The sequence below is a fragment of the Trichoplusia ni genome, chromosome 13 (assembly GCF_003590095.1).
Source record: "Trichoplusia ni isolate ovarian cell line Hi5 chromosome 13, tn1, whole genome shotgun sequence".
In the NCBI taxonomy this organism is placed as follows: domain Eukaryota; kingdom Metazoa; phylum Arthropoda; class Insecta; order Lepidoptera; family Noctuidae; genus Trichoplusia; species Trichoplusia ni.
Genome location: NC_039490.1, coordinates 5,811,114 through 5,836,812, shown reverse-complemented (window position 1 = coordinate 5,836,812; position 25,699 = coordinate 5,811,114). Strand labels below are relative to the sequence as shown.

General features: G+C 35.7%; 2 protein-coding genes across 7 annotated transcripts in view; one reads left to right on the top strand and one right to left on the bottom strand.

The window, feature by feature from the left end:
- Nucleotides 1–25,309, top strand: part of LOC113499827 (protein goliath) — a 55,097-nt gene extending 29,788 nt beyond the window's left edge. Inside the window, exons 3-11 of one of the 4 annotated variants that reach the window (XM_026880376.1) lie at nucleotides 424–523; nucleotides 13,937–14,105; nucleotides 16,009–16,126; nucleotides 17,807–17,878; nucleotides 21,923–22,005; nucleotides 22,261–22,357; nucleotides 22,673–22,774; nucleotides 23,222–23,343; nucleotides 23,749–25,309. In XM_026880376.1, coding sequence (XP_026736177.1) covers nucleotides 424–523; nucleotides 13,937–14,105; nucleotides 16,009–16,126; nucleotides 17,807–17,878; nucleotides 21,923–22,005; nucleotides 22,261–22,357; nucleotides 22,673–22,774; nucleotides 23,222–23,343; nucleotides 23,749–23,815 — 930 coding nt within the window. In that variant the 3' untranslated portion in view covers nucleotides 23,816–25,309. The remainder of the gene's footprint in view (nucleotides 1–423; nucleotides 524–13,936; nucleotides 14,106–16,008; nucleotides 16,127–17,806; nucleotides 17,879–21,922; nucleotides 22,006–22,260; nucleotides 22,358–22,672; nucleotides 22,775–23,221; nucleotides 23,344–23,748) is intronic. The other 3 variants (XM_026880377.1, XM_026880379.1, XM_026880378.1) reach the window with 3 other exon arrangements.
- On the bottom strand, nucleotides 3,404–12,109 carry LOC113499826 (venom carboxylesterase-6-like). Of its 3 annotated transcripts, none has more exons than XM_026880374.1 (5): nucleotides 12,012–12,109; nucleotides 5,576–5,732; nucleotides 4,186–5,486; nucleotides 3,747–3,949; nucleotides 3,404–3,557 (listed from the first exon to the last, which is right to left on the bottom strand). In XM_026880374.1, the coding sequence occupies exons 2-5, from the start codon at nucleotides 5,720–5,722 to the stop codon at nucleotides 3,526–3,528; spliced, it is 1,683 nt and encodes a 560-aa protein (XP_026736175.1). In that variant the 5' UTR covers nucleotides 5,723–5,732; nucleotides 12,012–12,109; the 3' UTR covers nucleotides 3,404–3,525. The 3 variants fall into 3 exon arrangements, with proteins under 3 accessions (XP_026736175.1, XP_026736174.1, XP_026736176.1); XM_026880373.1 differs by lacking the exon at nucleotides 12,012–12,109 and adding an exon at nucleotides 11,587–11,729; XM_026880375.1 differs by lacking the exon at nucleotides 12,012–12,109 and adding an exon at nucleotides 11,145–11,251.
- Nucleotides 25,310–25,699: the final 390 nt, after the last annotated feature.

Sequence of the window (25,699 nt, the reverse complement as noted above, 5' to 3'; positions counted from 1 at the left end):
TTTGTCCCACAAACATAAATTGACCAAATTACAGTGAATGAAACTTACGCGTGACGTCACGATTGAGTATAAATTTTACCATATCGTTACGTCACAAGCCCCCTCTCCTAAACTTTAAAGCAGTTAATAATCTTTGTCAATTCTAGTTTTCCTGAAAAAGGAAAAAATACGTGTCTCATACTTTTCAATTATCTAACTCAGGGACTAATGAGATTTTTCTACCCAGTCATCATCCCTATGTGAACAAAAATCTTAAACTTTCCTTCTACAGCATGATGAGTATACAATACTTACATTTTTACATAAGGACTAGCTATCCCAGCAAACTTTTTTTTTCCATAGGATAAAAAAAAATATACTTTGAAAAATATAATTTATATACTGAAAAAACATTTATTGATAACTGTTCTTGTTTGATTTCAGGTGAACAATGCGTGGCGAGCAAACGCGACAGCAGTGCTCATCTACAACGACCGGGACACCACGCTCCTGGAGAAAATGAAACTGTCCACGGATACTGGACGTAAGTGCACAGATATTATATTACAATACACTCGATCAATTTAAGATGGAGAACTAAAGAAAGAGATAGCTATAGCATTATTAAGGTTGATCTTGTAGAGGCAGTATGACAATAAAGAGCGAGGTAGAAGTAGAGGACGCATTATACGGTTAAATATAAATGGTATACCGATTAGGAGAACCGAAGATGGAGCTAAATGGCTTGTCAGGAGAGAGGCATATGAGCAGCAGTAAACTGAGGCGCGCTGATGGCGATGATGAAGATACTGATGTATGTAAATTTTCGTAGTCATTTTCGTCTTTTATCGTAATTTTACGTAGCTTTTTTACAGTGGCCTAGCCTTAGCTGTCTTCCTTGATAGACGGACTATCCAACACAAAAAAACAAAAACTTTTCGAGCTTACACTCCCCAAAGATTTAAGTTGACAATCAAACAAACCCCTTACTTTCATAACATGATAATAAATATAGGAAAAGCAAGCCTTACTGACGTGACTTTCGCTCATACATTCCAAGGAGGCCCACGTAGAAAGGCGGTATTCGAAGTCCGTCAGTTCATAATATTTATTATTACTGTCTGTCTGTATCGTAAATCGATTATCATCTCACCTTGTCACTTCCCCGTGTGACGTCACGGCTATTCAATGTGATCTCTCATGGGGAATGTTTATGATAAAAGTGTAGCTTGTGTTATATTTCTTACAGCTAGCACTGATAATATTACTAGTTAAGGTTGTTATTTGCTTCCTTTCACGTGCTAAGTAGGGTTATAGGTATAAACGAAGAGTTTATAAAAAAAAATCGTGAAGTGATTCGCCTTTTTAAACAAAATTATCGATAAAATGATTATATTATTTGTACAATTGGAGGTGTTTTTTATATTGCAATTTATTACTTTTCTGTAGAAAGAACGTACGTACAGATTTCCATTTCAAAGTGTGTAAAAATAGAGCGGGCTGTTGCGTAATATTTTTATATCACAATAATAAAATTGATACAGTATTTTATCTTTCGACAAATACATACATTTGATAGCTCGCAATAACTTGCTATCTTTCAATTCGATGACTAACATCAATACCAGACAAAACAAATGCTATGTCAGACAACAAAACAGATTCCTTCCTCTTTGTCTGAAATTAATTCACTTGTTTATTAATTGGAGTGTTAATTTAAAGAGAAAAGCTGACTAAATGGTACGGTGTTCTTAATCTTTCATATCCTGTGGTCGGATTAATCATAAGGTTATGAATGTCGTTGCCCGCAATAAAAATATTATGATATGAGTATGAGGACAAAGGGAGGAAAGCTTCGAAGAAATTTTGCTTCATTAAGGAAATAGGAAAGCTTTGATTCTATACTTTGCTTGATAAAGGATTAGCCAAAAAAATTACGTAGCTACATGATAAAGAGAAATAAACACTTTATAAAGTTGTATTCAGCAAAATTGTCGAACATTTAAGGGTTTATAGCCTTTATGTCAATTAAAAAACAATTAATAAGTTATCGATGTCGCTTGCTACAAGGCTGAGCATCGCTCTCACGGGTAATAACCCGTTTCTCTTACTTAACTCTCAATTAAAACATCGCCCCTCTATTGGACGTACAAAACAAAACTGACGAGTGATACGCGGCCAAAGAGTAGTAAACAGATGGAGTGAACATCTTAAAATATGATAGGAGCTCGTGACTAAGCTATTACTACATAAGTTGATCGATCATAGGTTAAGCTACTCTTGACGCGGTCGGTCCGTAGACGGGTGACCATTATTGCTATAATGATTTCTTCCGTGTTTCGAAAGGCAAGTTTAACTGTGGGTCCCAGCTGTTTTTCATACATTTTTGACAGATAGTCAGAAGCTGGAAGTCTGACAACCGGTTGGGTCTTACGAACGGGTATAGTGAAGTCCAGGTAACTGGGTGGAGGAGGTCAGATAGGTTGTACTGGAAGCTGTCCCCAACATAGTTGGGAGAAAGCCTAGGAGGATGATGATCTAAAATTATGTAAGGAACGGTCAAAAGAAAGGTTATCAGTTTTGGGTTTATTTGCGTATTCGTGTCGTTATCTAAAAAATCTCTTCACAATCTTGTGATCGTGTTATCAAAGTGTGGCATCATGAGTGATGCAAAATTGGCGATAGGACCAACTGCATGATGTGATTATAAAATGTAGGGTGATGATAATTGATAATTTAAGCATACGTAAACAAGTAAACATTTGTTTTGAAACTCATTTAATGATTACTTGTCAATTTCCAGTCTATCTCTAATTGGATTTATCAGACTTGCGTTGTGACGATGCAAATCTTATAGCGAAATTGTTATGTAAGACTAAATTACACAACAATTTTGCGTTTGATTAAGATTTCTGCGATAATCCCCCTTACTTATCTACGTATTTATAAACCAGATAATGAATCGTCTATTTAGGTAATCTTCGAACTGACAAAGCCTATGATGAAACTCACAGGACAACAATGAGTACATTTTTATGACATTACAAGTAATTCTTTTAACTTCTATGAATAGAATTGAAAAATTCTACATTTCATAAGACTGTAAATATTTTCTAACAGAAACTCAGAAACTCTTAAAACTGTTTTAAGCTTGTCATCAATCTACTTTCCACTCCATTTGCTAACTACTCTGTGATTGCTCCGATTATGGCTAGTGGCAACACAAGGCCGACCGGTCAGACGCCACATTGTTCTCCTAATGTGACGGTGAATGACAATTATCTGTATATAATAATACCTATTGATATATTTACAAGTACTCTTTTGAACGTACTTTGTGAACAATCTTCAGAAAGGTACTACAGATATCACTAATACTGGACATACTCTAAGTATAACAAAATATGAAAAAGGAAAAACAAAATTTATTTTATAAAATATTTATTTATTAAAAATACCTTACATAATAATGGACAACTGCCCAGAAATCGAACAATACGGAAGAAAGAGAGATAGCTAGAAAAGTAAAACAAAGAATTCTTTTTCCTAGTTTTTCGCGGCGATGCAGCACCCTCCATCTAGAAATATAATCTAATTTAAATCAGCTATTTACACCTAGTTTCTAAAACAGCTATAAGCACGAACGCTGTAGAAGAAGTATTCGTATCAAAGCATCACAATAAAAAAAATATGACAACGTTTATATTACTAGCACTTTGTCCTTTTTTTTAATATTAGCTGAAAATTCGTTTACTATTAATACATACAGCCAAGATCAGTAAAATGAACGAGTGTTTTAACGAAAGAATGTTCTTTTTGTAAGTCGTCCCAAAATTTCATCCGTTCGTAGAAGGGGTTGCTGCCCTTCGTGAGTTCTGCCCCTATGCTGAGGTAGTTCAGGTGCTCCTCGGTCATGACGGGGTCCCAGGTTATTGATAATGCTGGGTCATGGGGTTCGGGTGTGGGGTTTCTGCAAACAAAATGTAAATAGCATTAATATTATTTTTCAAGTCAGATAAAGAACATTACAAATAGCTCAACAAACATAGAACTTGATTGGAATAATTCCTTTTTCGGGAAGATTACTTGCAGCTAGCAAAAACTAGTTTTAAAATAAACGCGTGTTCAACCGTAAAACTAACCATGAAATCTGGGTGATATAATAAGTTATCTATTAAAATATTGATAGTAAAAGCAACTACTGACCCAGTCTTGGCAAAATTCGTCCATAATTTAATGACTCTTGTCCTAGTAGCTATGGAGTCCCTGCTCCCTTTGCAGACCTCATCTTCCGATTTAATACGGAAAAGAAAAGGTAGTTCTGCGGCATGACCAACAGAGTTCAGAAACTCCAGTTTTTTTGGTACAGTCCATTCACCAGCGAAGTTTAGGACATAATAATATATCGGTACCCCATTCATAGGCTGTTTTAACATCCTAACAGTCTTGTTCACATAGTACGTGAAGTAGTAGTCGCTTATCAGTTGTAAGTACTGCGTTCTCGTATCGGGTGTCAGATATTCCTCGCCCCCCAAATAAAATTTCAGTAACTTATGTCCTATGGTTTGTGTTATTTTATCTTCTCTTGTCAATTCTCTTGGCACAAGCAGACTAACATTCTCATTATACTTTTCGTAGTCTGAATAAAAGTCTTCGACAATAAACTCTAGTAGAGAACCTTCCGTATTGTTGCTTCCAATGATTATAGGTACTTTATTAAAGTTCCCAGATTTAATGGTTACGGATGGTCCTTTAGTGATGAAAGCTGGGAGCCCTTCGAGATCGACTTCGATGCACGGCTTGAATACTGAGTCGATGACGAAGCCGTGAGCTTTGCTCTCCGATGCTTTCTTCAACTTAAGAAATGCTGATATAATGTCTTTAGCTGGCAGCTTTCTTAGCTCGTCCACAATTTCTTGTTTCGAAGACTTGTTTATTCCCAGCTCCTTAGCTAGTTCTATCACAGGTTGTGATGGGTTTTTGTTTAACGACCAGTTATTTAAGGCACTAGCACTCTGTATGATTGCTTTGTGAAAGAGTCCCGTTGCCATTGGGGATAGCATCATGTAGTTGACAATAGCTCCGCCTGAGGAGCTTCCAAACAGAGTGACATTATTTCGGTCTCCTCCGAAAAAGCATATATTATTTTGCACCCATTTAAGTGCCAGTACTACGTCTTTGAGTCCACAGTTTCCTGGTGCTGTGTAATCATTAATGGACAGGAATCCGAAGGGTCCTGTTCTGAATCCGCATCTCACGTACACTACATTTTGTTCTACAAGTAGCGTTGGGTCGAGTATTTGGTCTATTACGTACGTAAAGAAGTATCCTCCTATCCAAAACATGACTGGTAAGGGTTTGTCTGGCTGAATATTTGGAGAACACACTTCTATGTAGAGACAGTCTTCTGCGCCGGTTACATCCAGATTTTTGGTACTGTAGTTGGGTATGGGGTGGTCCTTAGTGCAATCGAGTACTTCTGTCCATGGTCGGACTGGATACGGCGGCTGGAAACGCAAGGAGAACAAATAAACAATTGCACACGAAAAAAAAACATTTAAAAAAGGTATTGATAGGTAAAGTTTCTGTCACTTACCAAGAATCTTAATCTGCCAACAGGCGGTAACGCATACGGTATGCTTTTGAACTTATATTGATCAGTCCCACCAGTCTTGTCGATATATCCACAGATAGGACCCTCTTTTGTACTCACAATGCATTGTAAATCCTCGGAGATCGACATTTTTGAAACCCTGAAATTAGAAAGACTTTTTTTACAAAAATATACATAGAAAGTCTTTAAGCCTTTAGGGAATATGGTTAAACCGGTGTAAAATAAATGCCCGAAGACATTTATTATTTCATGGAGCAGGCGTGGATGGCACCTGGTCATTGTCCCATCACATCTTAACGTTCCCAATTTGGCATTTGTGTCTTTAAAAAGACCGGGTCTCTTTTCATCGAAGAGAGAAAAACCGGTGAATTGACAGAGATAAAAAGCTATTTATAAACATTACCCAGTTGTTCAACTTTCAAAAAGATAAGAAGCCAATACCTTTGAAAACAAACAAATAAAAATATTCACTTAAAACATGAATTGACAAATTTTCAATGAAATCATCTTTCGGACATTCATTTAATCTGTGACATAACTTATGTAATGACTAAACACATCAAGCAATCAAAATTAGTATCTCAATATTAAAAAAAAAAAATTAAAAATGTTTTATTATTATCTTAAACATTGAATACATACATGAACTGAGGCAGCTCCGGTAAGTTACGAATGTACTTGTGTTGGAGCTGTCTCGCATCTTCCCGTAAATATTACATAATTACAATGTTGGTACCGATTAACAACGGCAATTCTATTATTTTGTTTTAAATACAAAACTTAAAATTATTTTAATTTAATATTATTTAAAATGCAAAGGTTATTTTATTTCAATTGAATTACATTTTTTTTTTTTTTTTTTTTATATATATTATTATTATATTAATATTTCACAACTAAAATTAGAGACTGTATATGTGTGTGTAAAGGGTGGGTGTATGTGCGGGTGTGTTGTGTGTGTGTGTGTGTGTGTGTGTGTGTGTTGTGTGTGTGAGTGTGCGAGTGTGCGCGCGATTTGTTCTATGCTTTAGCTCATTCTGATAAGGATGTTTTCAGTATCTTCGTACGTTAGTGTATTTAGCCATTTAAGTACTCGTTTTTTACATTCATGTAGCATGAGAGGGTATATCTGAATTTTTGAGTTTATTTTGTTGTAAACGTATGTAGATTGGGTCATATATTGCCTCTGCGCATAAACTGTGCGAACCATAGATGAGTAAGCCATTATATCTCTTCGTCTCTTCCTCTGAGTGGATACATCAAAGGGAAGTGATTTGTGTAGACACAGAGTTAAATTTAGGATATATAATTTCCGAACAGATAGCAACTGACTGACCTTATAGAGGTCAGTTGTAGGAAACCTATAGGGTTTGAAGTACATCACCTTAACTAATGAACGCTGCGCCCTCTCAAGATCAAGGACCTTCATCTTGGAGGCTCCTCCCCATACTGGAATGCAGTAAGCAATTACTGACTGAACCAGAGAAACGTATATTCTATTTAAAAGCTGTGCAGTCATTAAATGGCGCAGTGTTTTAAATATCCAGATAAACTTTCTGATTCTTTTCATTAGGATTTCTAGGTGAGAGTGCCAAGACAATCTTTGGTCAATTATAATACCTAGATATTTTGTATAGCTTACCTTTTCTATAGCCTGACAGTCACAGTTCAAGACACTCCTATTACAAACATGAATTGTGACCCCAAATCCTATATCTGGTTGTGTTCTCTGGTCTGCAGAAAAGCAAATAAATTTAGTTTTGTTGGTGTTTAGACTTAAAAGATTTTCTGTGAGCCATTTTGCTATTTCTGCAAGACCGTTTTCAGAAGCAATTCTCACGTGACTCCATGTAATTCCCGAATAAACAACTGCGGTATCGTCTGCGTAAGAGAAGATTCGGCCACCGTTACTTTTTAAATTACATAAGCTATTAATATAAATCAAAAAGAGTGTTGGGCCGAGCACACTCCCTTGTGGAACGCCATACTCAATTTCTCCTAAGTCACTGTTTAAATTATCAATTTTCACCATTTGTGATCTATTTTGGAGGTAGCTCTCGAATAAGTTGAGAGCTGTGCCTCTTATACCTATGCTTTCAAGCCTACGTACAAGGATAGGGACGGAAACGGTATCAAAGGCTTTTTTTATGTCTATAAACACTGTTAGAACCTTTTGACCTTTATCTACCTTGTCAATAATTTCAGATGTTAGGGCTTTTATGGCGTCTTGTGTTGAGAGCCCTTGTCTGAACCCGAATTGTGAATCTGATATGATTTTATATTTCTGCAAATAGCTGATTAGTCTTTTGTTTAATAGCTTCTCTAGTATTTTAGATATACATGGTAGTACCGCAATAGGCCTGTAATTGTTTATGTCGTTTACGTCCCCACCCTTATACACTGGTGTGATCACTGAACGTTTAAAAATTTTAGGGAAAGTTCCTGTTTTAAAGCAGAGGTTAGCCAGTCGGCATATCAGTGGGACCACTACATCCCGTGATAATTTTAGAAATGTAGTGGGGATCCCATCCCAGCCAGGTGCACTCTTTGAGTCTAGACTCATAAGGATACTACTCACTTCCAATGGGTCAGTATCCTCTAGAACAAATGAATTAGAAAAAGTGTAACTGTTTGTGGTTGCCGGTATATCCACCTGGCCTTGGGTGCCAATGCGATCGGCTAGTTGTTTACCTATTGTTCTAAAGAACGTATTAACTCGGTTTAAAGAGTCCTGTGGTTGGGGTGCTACGTTAAGTAAGTGAGCGTTTGAGTTTTTAGGTGTCCTGAACTGCGTTATCTCATTTATTTTAGTCCACAGTTTTCTCGGGTTTTTGGATGATTCCTCTATTTGTTTTTTATGATACTGTCTTTTGAGTTTTTTGATTAGATTGGAACAGAAGTTTCGGAATCGTTTGTAGGTTATTACCAGGATTAAATTAAAACAGTCAATTCTTGTTTGGTGGTGCATTTTGTTTCTTAGCCTAATACATTTTAGTGCACCCGCTGTGATCCAGGGTTTTTTAGTTTTCTTATTACAGGAAACCAATTTGATTTTTGTGTTTTCGAGGAGTGATGATTTTATCACTTCCATTAGTTTTATGGCAAAAGTATCTGGGAGTTTATATGTATCAAAGAGGGCAATGTCTATGTTGCAAAGGGTATTTCGAGCGCTTTCATAGTCTGTTACAGTCACAGTTTTACGTGTTGTTTTTCTTATAGTATGTAAATTGGTTACACCGAGGACTACCATGGCATGGTCTGTTATGGTCGTATTTAGTACAGACACGAAGGCTGAGTATCTAGTTTTATCAAGTCTAATCATGATATGATCGAGACAGTTCTCCTCTCTTGTAGGGAGACAGTGTCCCGGAAGTAAACCATGTACAGATAGCATATTCAGATAGTTAAGCCTATTGGATCTTTTTTGTGGTGTTTCTGTAGGTTTTTCAATTATGTTTATATTAATGTCACCAATCACCACTATATTTTTATGAGAACCACATGCTTCCAGATGACTGTTAACTGAGTTGATAAAATTTTCGGCAGAGTTATTGGATGGCGAACGATAAATTCCTATTATAGTAAAACCCGAGAAAACTATTTGTAAAGCTGAGGCATGTACTATATTTAATTCTGTTATTATGGGCAAATGGTTATTTTTAACATACGCTACGACGCCATCGTTTTGGTTTAGATGATTTGAAGTGCAGTACGATGTATAATTGGGGAGCAATGGTAAAATTTTCGTATTTGAGAGTCTACATTCAGTGAGCAGCAGTATATCGAGGTCCAAAGCAATTTGTTGCAGATTGATTTGCAGGTCGTCAAAATTACGGTATACACTTCTTATATTCTGCGTTAAAATCTTCATTCCAGAATTTCGCACCTCCCCAGGAATGTTAGTGACGTCAATTAATTCTGACTTGGCAATTTCCACACTGTCCAACTCGCCCAAGGTTATCAGATTACTATCCATACATAAGTAAAAACGCTATTAGGGGTATCTCTACAGTCAAATGTTTTAAAATACAGTTATCGGCTTTTATCAATAAAATAAGACAGTAATACTCGTATAGGCGCTCGTGTTCATTTTGTATGTGTGTATTTTGATATGTGTATTGAGGACAAAAAGTGTCCATGCAGAAGTTGTGGGTTGGGTATTTAGTACAAATTAAGTGTGATTGTGTATATATTAGATAGTTTTTTGTGTGAAAAGTCTCATACAAAAATATCCTAGTAAAGAAACTGTTCAAGCAACTTTCTGTATCGAGCTTATAAAGCACAAGAAAGAACAATAGAATTATAAAAAGCAGATTACTAGACATAAAAAAACTTATAGATTTTAGTCAGATACTTTGCATCAGGCTATGCACCTGAGCCTCGCTCCTAACAAGAACGACACTTGCGTTATCATCCTTTCTTATCAGCACTCTGCCGAAAGACGTCCAGCAGTATTTATACTGTTTGGATTTTGCCAGATCTCTGGCTAAGAAAAATAGACGTGCATTTTTCGGAGTTAACTGCTCTGAAATGAATACAGGTACGTCCTCGCCAGTCACGAAACCCAGATGTTTTGCCTGTATTTTGGTCTTGTTCTTCATATTATAAGATTTAGTTTTCTTTAAAAAATCTTGTTTTAAGATCGTAGAGCCTAGGTTTACTATAACAGGAGGGTTTTTACCCTCTTTTTTCCCTTGTGATCTAAAAATGTCTGAAATGTCTCGCTTGCTCATATCAAGATTAATAGTTTTAGCAAAGTAAAGAACCATATTTATTAAATCTTCCCTCGTTTCTTGTGTTTTCCTCGGGACATTTTTTATTTCAATATTATTCTTACGCATGCCACGCTCAAGTTCTTCGATTTTATCCTCCAAAATGATAATATGGTCTTTGTCTTTTTTTGTTTGAAGTTCTAACTGAACTAACTTCTCTTTAAGTTCTTCATTTTGCATTGACAAATTCGAAATGGCAGTTTCTATCTTGAAATTTGTTAGATTAATGTCCTTTAAACTGGCGTTGATATTCTTGAGTTCGTCACGCTGAGTTTCTATAAAGGCCTCAAATAGCTCCTTCATTTCTTGCTTAAATTTATTAAACTCTGCGGGTAAATTTTCTTCCCTCACTCTTTTGCTACGCATAGCAATATAATTCGGAGGAGTGACATCAATACACTTTTCAGTGACATTTCCGTCCTCAGACATAGAGCTGTTCATAATTATTGCTTAAAAAGTGGAATATAATAATTATTAATTATAATTTAATGCGTGCTGTCCTCTATACATTTACACGATACGGTTATGCAGGGGAGAGCGAAGCGAAATATTACTTTTATAAATCCAAAAAGATCAGTTGGTGACCGGGATCGAACAAGAGACTCTTACATGCAAGTAAGTACAATATACCACTCAGCCACGATGACAATTAACATGGATATTGAAATTGTGCTTCTTACAATTCTGTTTTTTGTAGAAATAATACTTCTTGCGTCTGTTGTCCTGGTACTTTGTGATTGGAATTCATTCAATGGTAAAAGTATATTTGTCTCGCTCACCCGTAGGAGGGGCTTCCCTGGATATTGCGGTGCACCGCTTGACAGTGAACTCTTCGTGGTTTATGCACTCCTAGTACTTTTTCTATATTTTTGAACTTAATTTTATAATATTTTATTTAAATATTTAATTTAAACTGCGTAAATCTGACACACGTCTACTCGTTACCGAGGTCCGGGGGGAAGAGGAGAATATCAGTCAAAACATCGTGAATAGCCAAAAACATAAATGCACTAACGCCATCTAGCGGTCACGAGCCGTAAACTTTAAAAACCAGTTCTGATATTAAAATAGTCTACAAATAAATACGAAATGCGCCCATTGATGGAGATTAAAAACCGAATTCGTTAAAACAAAACATTTACGTTAAACAATCCATGCAATCACAAATTATCACACGACAAAGAAAAATCACTTTAAATCACTTAAAAAACTTAAACTTACCGCTTGAATGTGTATCTAGAAGGTTTTTATAACGTATAATTAGCTTAGTTTTCCTCAACTTGTAAAAAACAACATCACTTCCATGTTGGCGCGATGTAAATTACGTTTCGCACTGCTCTCTTGGAAGCCAACGTTATACTAATAAGCGTCACACACTGCTATCAACGATAGATATTGAGATAGTGTGTAACTTTATTTAGATAAGAGTAACGATGACAAACGGAAACTCTGTTTGTTTTACCAACTTATTTATAGTAATGTCAGTAATTGAATGTCATGATTTTTAACTAAAACTTATCTTTATAAAACCTCTTTTGTAATCTGACATCGATTTAAGCACTTTTTTTAATGGAACATGTCAGTGAATAGCATGAAAAATGATCAACTTTTTCTTTACAAGCAAATGTGGTTGTGCATTAACTTACAGTTTAAATGGCGGGCCGTTTCTTCTCAAATTTAACGTCCACCTTTGATCACAACACAAAACATTGTGTTTGTAACAAGCTATTGAATCGGAGCGCAATTAAATCGTTAGTTATAATAACGTAGCGTCTTAACCTGTTATTTCTGAGGCGCTGTTATTAACTAAATTATCTGTCTGTTTTTGTTACGTCAGAAGCGGTTGTCATGGCAACATTGCGTTTGCGAACTTTGTTTACTCACTTACGATTTACGAAGTATGTAGCAGGTTGAGTTAGCAGAAATGCTGACTTGTCTTGTTTTTCGATATGAATTGTTTATTTTGCGAATATGATAAATAACATAGCTTTTACAAGTCTTTTTTTTAAAGTTAGCTGGAGTCGAATTTACAATATTAGCCTTTTTATATACTAATTTATCGTATTTCATTTATCTTAAAATTACTAGCGGACCCGTAAACATAGTTTTGTCAAATACACAAAAAGTTTGGGACATAAAAAATTGCTGCGATCTCTTCTACTTCTCCACAAAAACAAACGGCAACCGATCAAGCGGTTTTGGAGGAATTCGACAACAAACAATAAACACTTCACACGAGATTTTCATTATAGCTTGACGTACTCATATTCTCGGGTAACAACAGATTTTATCTAATAACGGTCTCCAACTATATCACCTCTTCTATTTGATATCAGACTCTAGATTACACTTCAACAAAAAGATTTTATTTCCCAGTTGATTAAGTATGTAAAGGTAATCATTATTTTATTTAATCAGTAAGATAAAATCATGGCTGTCAAAACTGAACGAAACTGGCTCTTATTTTAAGATATTATTAAATCAGTGTGTAAAAGTAATAATAAATAATAAAAGCCGTTGTTTTAATTTAAAACTTTGTTGTCGACCAAAAAGTTGATCTTGAAAAATTGATTCTATGGCTTTATCACAGTTGATCATTACTTATAACATAATTGGCTACTATAACTATGTATACGAAAATGTTACACTAAACAATACTCAATATTAACCAACAAAAAGTCAAAAACTTTATTAAAATTCCAAAGTTAAAATATAATGCAATCGAATTTAAACGTATCAACTTTTTCACCAAACTGGATCGGGTTTTTTCATTTCAATCTACCATACCTAACCTAACCTTGTAAAGTTGTACCGCATCTATTTTTATCTAGAAATAAGTGAATAACGTCTAATCGGCTAACGCACGTGGCGTCGCCTTGACTGTGAAACCTGCTGGAGGTGATCACATTAGCATTGCACATGGCGCACTAAGCTGGAGCTTAGCACACTACGTGTTCCTGGTCTAAGTAATGCCTGTAGCGTAGTTTCTTAAGTCCGTTAGGAAAGAATTAGAAAGAAACCGTTGTTTGCATTGTGGGGATAGACAATGTGAACTTAAGCTAGCACGATTCGCTAAGGCACAGTTTTTAAATAGATAAAATTGGAACGATTTAACGCTTTTGACTGTTGGTGTAGTTGCCCAAACAGTCTAGAGGTCGTGGATCCGATTTAAATTGTATCGAGGCCAGATGTTAGTGTGATTAGCCTGATCTGTATCTATAAGTACATTACTGTACTATATAGTATTTTTGTTTTAGTACAAGACTAGATGAAGTACTGCGAAAATTGTGGAATATTAGATTATTATATACATCATACAAACAACATTACACTTCAAGCAACACTACTTGTATTGAATGGCAAAGTTAGCTCATGGACTATTTCTAGATTAGAGTCCACCATCAATGAATCTTTAAATCGGAACTATTACCGTTGTGGTCGCGAGAATGCATTACAACTATGTATAAAACCTCTTTTTTCTCAACGACTTTAAGGCGTCGAACTTAGTACTCGCACAAAAATTTTCACACTATGACCAAGTTTACTTATATTGTGTTTCTTTTCTTTACAGGTAACATAAGCGCGGTGTTCACTTACAAATGGAAGGGTGAGGAGATTGCTCGCTTGGTGGACAACGGCACCAGGGTCACCATCGGCATCATCAAGGGACGAACCTTCGCCCACGTCAGCAACAACATTAACAAGTACGTAGACAGAGAGGAATTAGAGAAAAATACTCAGTAAGTGTAGTGGTTATGGGTTTTCTGAAGCTATGATAAGTTTTGATTTTTTTCGGTATTTCTTTTTGATGGGATTTTGATTAAGCACGAATCGATTTCCACAATGTTTGGTTGGTTAAAGCTCAAACGTATTAATCGAGATTCATATTTTAGATATTTATGTTAACAATATAATTCAGATTCAGAATGCGAAGACTATAATATTTTCCATAATAGATCGAATGCAGCGATTACACCAGCTGCCAATTCTAAGCCCGACGTCATAATAAAATGACATTTGAACTTAAAAAACATATTAGAAAAGAAAATATTTAAGAAAATTGTCAAACTAATATGTATTAATTCAAGATAGGTATTTGTTTAAAATCGGCTGCTAAATAGTACTTTTTGAACAACGAGATTAAACAACACCAAAACATATAACAAACTCCAGCACGCTGTTGTACCATCTAAAGAGAACATTAAGTAAAGATTATAATTTAAGAACGAGACAAAACATAATTCACATCTATTTACAGCCTATAAGAACAATATCAAATAAACAATTCTCTATTTAACCATAATCTTAACTAACAATTCGGCCATGGCAAGTGACATCTAGCGACCTCTACAAAAGCATACAAGGAGTGTTACTGCACTCACGTTGGCTGAAGTGGCGACCTGACAGACTGACAGATTAATAGCCCATCGCGTTCCAAGCTTAACGTTTCGAGTGCTTTGCACTTACTGCCTGTGTGGGCCGGATTAAGACAGCGTCGGGCCTGTAGCAAATAAGGCCAACAGGGCCCTTTGGTTTACTTTAGATTTTCCAATTCTCCTGTTTGTTTTGCTGTGCTGTTATAACAACTTATATGTAGTCCAGTGTAAGTGGTAGAAAGAAAAACGTGTGCGGCCAGAGTTCAGTTTTAAAAATGTGGTATAACTTTTTGAAGTAAAACTTCTTAAGGCGCGACTAGGAGGTAACTAGACGACAATGTGACGGAAGTCCGTTACGGCAATATAGCGTAACATTTCTGTACCATACGGTTTTTAATATTTTTTGATTTTATCATTAAATAGTTTATAAAGAAATGATCCAAAAGAAATTGAAATAAATAATACTAAAAAGCAATTAAATTGAACAATAATAATAAATGCCATCATGGATTAGCAAAGCAGTTTACTCCAATCGCGTGTAACTTTTCTTTTTTTATTACGACAGGCGTTGGACCCAGGGCTTCCTATTCGCAGGGCCCGTAGTATTTGCTAATCTTACTTCGTGCTTAATCCGGCCCTGCTGTGTACCACTTCGCTTGATCTATATTGTTTGTTCTTGATGTTTCAATGTGTGCAAACGGTACTTACATGTGGAAAGCACCTTTATTGCATAATAAAGGTGTTTGTCTGTTTCCGTTGGTATTGTCGCATGACTAATTGAGTAATAAAATATATTAATTACGAAATTATCGATGTTTCACTTGATAAGCTGGTGCAAGTATTTTTAAATCGTTCATTAACGAAATAATTAGATTAAAACATGTTGTAAGTAATATTAATTGAATAAACCAGGACTAATAAGAAAAAGTGAAGGTCTTTTTCCAGAAACATTTTTTTTAAAACTTATAACATAGTCAGGTTTCGAATTCCAATCTTCAGCTAATTCCTTTAGATTTTTTCCTCACCAAAATCATATTTGAAAACCGATTGCCTATCTGGCTTAGACAATGCCTTGCTAACATGCTCGTTATATGCCCACAGTAAACCTATCCGTCAAAAATGGAATGACTTTACGACTGTCTAGGATCATCATAACACAGCTTACAATTTTAAGAAGTTTCGTTACCACCTGTCCGATAGCGCCTGTGTTCGGGTTTTACTGTTCTAACTATTAAGCTATATATTAATAATGTTTTTATTGTTCCAGAACGTCTGTGCTGTTCGTGTCGATATCGTTCATCGTGCTGATGGTGATATCCCTCGCGTGGCTCGTCTTCTACTACATCCAGCGCTTCCGATACATACACGCCAAAGACAGACTCTCTGTTAGTATACTGTTTTTTTACTATTAGTTATGAAGGCCAATTCGGGCCACTTGTATGTAAGAAGGCCATCCTGAGCTATGCAAGAATTTTTTATCATTTGTTTGGGTATTAAAAGTGAACAATCCTGGTGAGAATTTTTGATGAAGATCTCACTTTTAAATTAAAAGCGATTTAAAACTAATTTAAAATCTAATGTGCCGCTGTCAATCACATCATTATCAGTCGTTTATTTATTTAATACTTGTGCGTACAAAAATAACAACCAATATTGTTTACTCTTTTAAATACCTAAACCACAGACTATAGAATAGTCCTACGTACCTAAACCTTTGAAGTGAAAGGAAGATTCGTTGGCATTACTATGTACTTTTGATAAAATAAGAAAACTGATGATGCAAGTTTTAGTATTCGGTGTAAATATGATGACTCGAGAAAATCATAAATGTTTCATTAATGCAAATTATGCTCGATAAGACCAAAACTTTTGACAACTGACGAATACTTATAAATAAATATTAGGTAACGCTAAGTGGACCGATATCTGAACTTCGATTTTTATCTTATAATGATATGATACCGAAACGGGCCTTGAGTCAGACAAACAAATGAATATTTTGTTGTTAGGTGGTGTTTTAAGGTACATTTCCATGCGTATTCCAACACCAACAACCAAGAGCATAGATATATTTGACTCAACAATACATAGATTTTTAATATTTTGAGTATGCAGTAAGTACTGGGGATAACATTTTCAATTAAGTACACATAAAAAAATCAAAAAAATTAAATCACACAAAACCTGAACGAGACAAAGATGCTCGTTAAAGGAAATTTTAATATTTTGTTGTATGGTTCACTTTGTACTGAAAACTAAACTGCGTAAGTTTCTTTTAAATCGCGGAAAAACACTCAACTTGTTCCAACAAAAAAAACTATTGTTTCAGTTTCTTTGACAAAAATAATAAATATGTACATTGTCAGATTCTGATTTTTGTCACATCCCAACTGTGGTCAGTCGCAATACACGGAACTACACCTTAACACAATCAAAACAATGCATCTGATTAATATTCTTTATCTATATGATGTTATATCATATAGGCTACGGAAGACCTAATAAGGCCATGTCCAAAAAGGCTTAAATATTTTCTGACGCATACAAACATTATTAGGAATATGATAAATTAATTATAAATTCGTAAGCTCGCCTTATGCACTGCATGCAGTTGGACAAACGTTTCGAGATATAAAATAAACGATTTACTAGAATATTCACTTTAAAACAAACCAGTTGCTACTTTTAGCCAATTGTGCAACGCAAGAGGTGTAATCGGTTGCCATGTCTTTGTATGTTAGTGCCTCAGTGAAACTTTTGTTTCCTATTTCCTTGCATTATCTTTCTAAAGAAGTTGTCTATGAAATGAAATGAAATCATTTATTCTGTAAGTAGGACAAAACATCACTTTTAAATATAAAAGACACATTTTGAGAACGCTGATTGTCTAACTACCCTGCAAAGATATTTCGAAACAAACTCAGAACCCACGGTCTCTTTTAAGGTCCAGACAATTTTATAATGCCAGCATATAATAAGTTCTTACTATCTATTCAATTAAATTTTATTCCATATATTTATTGAATCTTTGTAATCGTGTTTAAATGATGTAATTTTTGTTACAGAAACGTCTTTGTTGTGCGGCTAAGAAGGCGTTATCAAAAATACCTGTAAAGAGCTTAAAGACTGAAGATAGGGTGAGTCACATTTGATAATAAATTATGTATTAATTAGATTATGTACAATCCATTACCTTACATCATAAAGTAACTGAGTAATTTATATTTCATCATCGGCCAAACGCTAGTTTTCCCAACTATGTTGGGGTCGGCTTCCAGTCTAACCGGATTCAGCTGAGTACCAGTGTTTTTACAAGGAGCGACTGCCTATCTGACCTCCTCAACCCAGTTACCTGGGCAACACGATACCCCTTGGTTAGACTGGTTGTCAGACTTTCAAGCTTCTAACTACTTGTAACGACTGCCAAAGATGTAGGAATAACAGCCATTACCCACAATTTAACGTGCCTTCCAAAACACGGACGAACTCGTTATGACAAAGATGGCCACCCATCTACGGACCAACCGCGTCAAGTGTAGCTTAACCCGTGATCGATTTACTTATGCGGCTATAGCTTAGCCACGAGCTCCTCTGAGTAATTCATATTTATTGTCTATTAAATACTGTTTAAAACTCTTTCGTCCTGTAGATTTTTATATTCATACTAACAATAATAACAATTTTTATATTCATACTAACAATGATTTGGTACTTATATTTGTAACATTCGATATTTATTACCAGAATGTAAGAGGATTAAGAACAAAAACAAACGAATTGTTCCAAAATATTTTGTCAAATGATTACAAAATTATAGCTTTTACTGAGACCTGGTTGAATGCGAACATAGTTGATAGCGAGTTGTTTGACTCCAGGTATTAAGTATACAGACGCGATCGTTCATGCGATAATTTGAAAAAGGACGGCGGAGGAGTTCTTTTAGCTGTCTCACGTGAAATCGATTCAACCAGAGTACACCAATGGGAAAGCAGTAACGAGGATCTATGGGTGTCAGTTAAAATAAATATCAATAACACTGTTAAAAGAGTGGCTGTGTGTGTCACCTATTTACCTCCTCCTGTTAAAAATATTTCTTTGACTAACTTAGCAGATAGAGTCAGTACGATAATTAATAAAGTTGAAGAAATCCTAATTCTTGGCGACTTTAACCTGGGTTTTATCACATGGTCAACTGACAGCCATAAGAGTTACTGCAATCCAATAAATTATGGCAATATATTGGGCGAAACTTTTGTTGACTTTATATCTATAAATAATCTCTCTCAATTTAACTATATTTGTAACTGTGATAATAGAATCTTAGATTTAGTTATTAGTACTACGTTAAATGTCGAAGTTACCTCCTCTACTGATGTACTCACGAAAGTTGATCCTAAGCACCCACCTCTATTAGTAACTATAACACAGGGAAATGATAGAGGATTACGCCCAAAGAGCGTTGTACGGTCTAATTTCTACAAATGTGACTATCAAAAAATTCTATCTGATCTGAGTATGATTAACTGGCAACAACAATTTGCCCAATGAAACAATAATATAAACGAAATAGTTCACACATTTTATTCGCAATTGAGAAAAATTATAGATAAACATGTGCCAAAGCAAGCAGCAAAAAGCACAAAATATCCTTCGTGGTTCACAAAACCGCTGATCAAACTGCTAGCCGAAAAAGAAAAATACAGAAGAAAATTTCGCACTTATAAAAATCCACGAGATAGGTTAAGTTATGAGTTACTTAGATCCCGCTGTCATGCAATGATTGATAAAACATTTAGTAAGTACAAACATAACATCGAAAAAGACATATCCAAGAATTCAAGAGCATTCTGGAGTTATATTAAGAACAAACGAAATAACAAAAATAGACCGAATATACCTGCTAGCATGTTTATGGACAATATAGAAACTACCAACGGAACCGAAATCGCACACCTATTCGCTTCTCATTTTTCATCGGTTTTCACAGATCCATTAGCGAGCACATTAAGTGGTTTTCCAGAATCGTCTGAAGTAATAAGTTCAATTAAACTATCGGAAAGAGACGTCTTATCAAAAATTAAAAAACTAGATACGTCCAAAGGGGCGGGTCCAGATTTAATACCTCCTGTTTTTATAAAGTCATGTGGACGGCAACTCGCTCAACCACTCTGTCTCATATATAACCAGTCACTATCGTTAGCGGTATTTCCGGATGAGTGGAAAAAAGCGCGCATCGTTCCGATACACAAAAAAGGCGATCCTAGAAATATTACAAACTATAGACCAATTTCCATATTGTCATGCTTTGCGAAACTATTCGAAAGTCTTGTAAGTCCAATAATTACAAAAGTCCTAGATAATAAATTTTCGGACAGTCAACACGGATTTCGAGTCGGACGATCTACGGAAACCAATCTTGTCAAATATATAACAGATATTTCAGGGGCACTAGATAAAAGACAAGAAGTTGATGCTATATATACAGACTTCAGCAGCGCTTTCGATAAAGTCAGTCATCCTCTTCTTGTTGCTAAGCTCCAATTTAGTGGCGTACATGGATCACTCCTGAGGTGGTTTTCATCATACCTCGAAAAACGTTCTCAATTCGTTGCAGTGAATGGCTACATATCGAGAGAATTTCATGCACGCTCTGGTGTTCCGCAAGGCTCACACCTTGGACCGGTCTTGTTTCTATTGTTTGTGAACGACATTGTTGATAAGATCATGCATAGTCAATGTTTACTTTTTGCAGATGATTTAAAAATTTACAAAACGATTTTAACCTCCGAAGACACTTTACTCTTACAAATGGACCTTCATGCAATAGAAAGCTGGTGCAAAACAAATAATATGAATCTGAATCCAATAAAATGCTTCCATATTCGTTTTACCAAAAAAAGACTTCTTCTTCGGTTAACTACATTCTATGCAACACTAAGTTACAGAAAGTAAAAGAAATACGTGATCTTGGTGTTACGGTCGATGATGTGCTAAGCTTTAAACCACACATGAATAATGTTGTCAAAAAAGGTGCCCAAATGTTGGGATTTTTAAAGCGTAATGCGCGGGGCTTTCAGCTACCTAAGACTAGAACAATATTATTTAATGCTTTAGTAGGAAGCCAACTCGAATATGCAAGTGTAGTTTGGAATCCCATCTATGCCCTCCATTCGCAAAAACTTGAAAGCATACAAAGGGCATTTACCAGACATCTAGCTTACTTTTCCCCAGACATTAGTTACCGGTATCCGTATGTGGAGCGTTTACTACATTTTAATATGAGATCTCTTCGAAACCGTCGTCAATCACATGATCTCGTATTTTTATTTAAGATCGTAAACGGCATCACCCGATGCAGTGCCCTGGTCGAAAAAATCATGTATTCGGTTCCATCACGAATTCCCAGGTATCCAATAACACAAACATTTTATATTTCGCGCCGCAATACAAACCTGGGACTTAACGCACCACTTCTTCGAATATGTAGAACGTACAACGCCCTTGGAGTCAAATCGCGTAATATCGATATACACGCTGATTCATTAAAAAACTACATTGAAAAAATAACAGTTGATGGGTAACATGCGTACCATAAAGTATTTTGCTCAATTTTTAAATTTTCCAATTTAATACTGTTTGTTTTATTTTATTTTTTGTGTTCAAGATTTTAAAGTTATATTTCATTTTGTTTTGTTTAACTATAGAGCTAGTTGTTTAACTTGTTTTATTACCCCTAGTTTTAGTATATTTTTATTTTTTATTTGTATAAGTAAATTTTAATTTAATATAAATTCATGTAAGAAAAACCTTAGTACACCTATAATATAAATGCTGTGTGTACCTATAATAGGCATGCATACGAGACACTATGTTACTTAATTTCTAATTTGTTAAATATGTATGTTATGCTGTTGGTATACCTAATAAATAAATAAATAAAAATAAATAAAATAGATGAAGAAGTTACATTATCTTAATCTTTTTAATACAAACTTAAATGCTGTAGATATTATGTATTAAACATTATAAAAGCTTTGCTTAGTTTAGGACCAGATGGCGCTGTGTGTAATTTGTAAAATACATCATATTATTATTTTTAATACATGTTTTTAATAAATCTAATTCTGGTGCCTTAATACATGTAATATTGTTATAATTTGGTTGTTATATTTCCGTTTCAGGAAGTTCAAGGTGACGGCGAGTGCTGCGCCATCTGTATAGAACCTTACAAAGTGTCAGAAACACTAAGATCTCTTCCTTGTAGGTCAGTATATTGTAATATCAAGATTTAATACATTTTAGAATCTGTACTAAACGGTTTAAGATAGATTTTCGCTTGGCTAGGCGATTATTACTAGCCAAAGTCTCAACAGTCGACAATGCTCAAATATTTTAGTGTTATATCAATTAAATGTAACTCTAATATGTCAAAAAATAAGGTCCAAAATCCTCTACCTTTATAGTTTTGAATTATTATATATGTTGTGTAAGTAATGTTATAACTTCTTGTGATTTCCAGACACGACTTCCACAAGAACTGCATAGATCCGTGGTTGCTAGAGCACCGCACCTGTCCCATGTGCAAGATGGACATACTCAAATACTACGGTTTCGTGGTGAGTATAAATACCTAGTTTTAATTATGACATTATACCGTTCTTGTGTGCGTAGTCTACCTAGACATACAGCTCGAGCAATCAAGAGGCCAGCTTGTGTATTTTTTACTTTTTGGTATGAACAAAAAGCCGCTATTGAAAAGTTCATATCTCGATAAATCGTTCATACCAGTTACCTTGGTAAGGTACCGTCCCAAACCAAACGTGGTGGTGCTACATGTCACGTATCAAATGTTGCCTAGAGGACATTTAGCTTTCCTATTTTGTTTTGTCCGATTCAAGTTCCATCTTCTGAATGTGTTCTTGTATTCACAGTTCACGGGCAGCCAGGAGTCGATCCTTCAACTGGAGGTTGAGGAGGCCCGCAGCCGCGCGCTCAGCCCAGCGCGCAACCGACACCCGCTCACACTCGTAAATGTTATACATACTTATGTTTATAGTTATTTATACTTGGTAAGCTAGTTAAAAGTAAAATGACAGGAAAAAGAGGAAGGAGAGAAGGAAGGCCTATAGCAATTTAAATGGGAATATTTCAGTTTTGAATCTCTGCGTGTTGAAAAGATTACGCAGTGCTGTTATGTGGAACAGAGCGGTTCGTAGTAAAATTCAGTTTTGTCCACTCATACAGGACAAAAAACATCATCACTTCGTTTTCCAACTCTTTTTTGTAATCAATTGTTGTGTACTCACTGGTGTGTTGGGTTCTCATCCAAGGAAAGATATACATGGGTAGTTCTAATTTAATAAGAAATTTCTTCTGTCAGACCCGCGGAAGAAGTTAAATTATATTGTTTGTGTACCCATGGGAGTCTTATATCCACATATATAAAATGAATCCTGTAACAGTGTATGTTTCTCCTACAGCTGACGAGCGATAACTCGTACGAGGAGGCGGGCAGCGAGCGCAGCAGCCGCGCGTCCTCCCCGGACGAGCTCGTGCCCTCCCTGCCGCGCGCAGACACGCCCCGACACGCGCACCCGCCCAGGTAACACCGACTCATAACGTAGATACACTACAGCTGAGGGGAGCTAAACCATTCTGATTAGATCCTAATAGGGTAATTACGAAAAATCACGCGATCTGCGCCCGCGCCTTAGGTCTTATTAAGTAGGTACCAATTCCTTGCGTTGGCTTTTGGGTTCACAATCCTGATAAAGACTTTTTGGTTATGATCAAATTTAAACGACATCAAAACCAAGACAAAAACAATTTATCGAAAAAGCTACTTAGAAACATTTTTTGGACAGCAAAACAATTGACAGAACCCATGTTCTCACAAACTTCATCGCTTCCTAAGTGCTCTTGCAACGGCAAAGAAAACGACGCACCAAACTCCCCCGCAGCACACTTAAGAAGTTAGTAATAATAATTATTATTATGTTTTATACAGATCGTGCACATCATCCCCAACGGGATCGCGCGGCGAGGCGGCCGGCAGCAGTACCGCGCCCGAGTAGACGCTGCAGTGACAGTGACAGTGCAGTGACACTATGTGTTCATACAAATACTCAACACGAAACATTGAAAACCTCCAGTGAAGTGACGCTAGTGGTGAATCAAGTGATATTTTTCGTAATTAAGGACATTATAGCGTAGCGTATGGATTTCACCGCAACTCCGCCTAGTCAACGAAATAAGTGTTCTTCCTAACGCTTGACCCCACGACCCAACTAATGTATCAACAAGGAAAATTAACGGTTTTTTATATTGATATCAATCATCGTACTTAATATTTGATTGGTTCATGATCTCATAAGTTAATCGTATCCTTAATTAACTGCAATAACCTACAGCCAATGTAACCGATAGACAATGTATTTGTTGTGGTGGCCCTTTGTTTTTTTAATGTTTTTGGGATTAAGGGTATCCGTCCATATGATAATAACTAACATTGTAATACAGTTCTTTGTCTGTAGTTAACACTGAACCATACTCGCGTTAAGCGGACTGTAACCTCCCTACTAAAACGTCTGTTCCTAGGGCCTTCAACCACCTATAAAAGACTGTTGACGTTGTGGGAGCGAGACAGCGTATACTTTGTATAGCAACATCTCTCTCCCACAAATACAACAATCTTATAAGAGGTGTTGGTTGGTTTATGGACTGCTTTATTAATATTAGTTGGCAGTCGTTTATAATTATAAGTTTTCTACAATCATCAGCCATATGAATGATATTGTAAGCTATGTTCAGTAACTTTATCTTGGAATAATCATATTGATGTGTAAAGGGGCCATATTGCAACTGAATGTCAAATGTTAATATAACATGTTAAGCGAAAGTTCATTTTGAACAATACTGGTGTACCTACCTTCTAATGGTGCAATTTGTGAAAATAATATTGTAAACACTTCTGTGTCTGAAATATATAGTTAATAAAATCTAGTCTGAAGATATGTCGCTTTTAAATCCAATGATTTTCGCTTCATCTCGTATTTTCAATGAACTTGAATCAAATCAAATTTATTTGTTTTTTAAATAAATTGGTCGAAGTGTTTGTTCTGAATTATTTGTAAATAGATACTATGAGGTATACTTTTTTAATTTGCATTCAGGACAAACACTATAGATCTATAGTTCATAGATAAAAAAGGGAGATGTGTTGGGAACCGCGCCTTTTGCGGTTCGCGCCATTTCCACGTAATCAAAGTATTGTGTTCACAGCTATTGTATTCAAAAGCGACTTAGTTCGTTCAAACTGTCCTTATCATATAAATAAAAAAATATTTTAGTTTAAGCTATAATAAGTGAGCATTTAAGTTATTATGTACGAAAATAGACAAAAGGTACTTAAATCCATTGGATTTTATATAAAACAAGGAGACTGGTGTGTACTTTAGTAACAGGTAATTTGTGTAATGTTGTATACATTCCCGAGCTTGTTCGAGTCTTGTTCTACGAACTACACGTGCGAACATAATGTGTTGAAATAAAAACCAATACAGTATTGATATTTGTGTTTTAATCTAACTATACTGACTACCGTCTAACTACTGCTATCTACAAACAAATCAATATAGCCTGTCGAAAGAACATCAAAGACAATATCAAATAAAAGACGGGGTGCTTAGTTTATGTTGGATGACCGGAATGTGTCCCGATGTGTCGGAAGACCACGTATGATGAGCATCATCCTACCAATTACCAAAATATCCTAATTTGTTAGACACGGGGCTGCCGCGAAAGCCGCTTAACATCCATCGATCGTCTAAGGTAAACTTAGAATTTCGTGAAAGCGGGTAGCGGGTAACGTAAGTCACATTTTTGCACTTGCTTGTACCGAGTAGATTTCTAATCTAACTACATATAATTCGCACTACGCGTTTAGTGTTCGCATCTCC

Coding starts and splice junctions, on each gene's coding strand:
- LOC113499826 (XM_026880374.1), bottom strand. CDS start 5,722: ATGTCGATCTCCGAGGATTTACAATGCATTGTGAGTACAAAAGAGGGT. Junction 5,487..5,575: donor TTGGCAGATTAAGATTCTTG/GTAAGTGACAGA, acceptor TTGCGTTTCCAG/CCGCCGTATCCAGTCCGACC. Junction 3,950..4,185: donor ACGAATTTTGCCAAGACTGG/GTCAGTAGTTGC, acceptor TTTTGTTTGCAG/AAACCCCACACCCGAACCCC.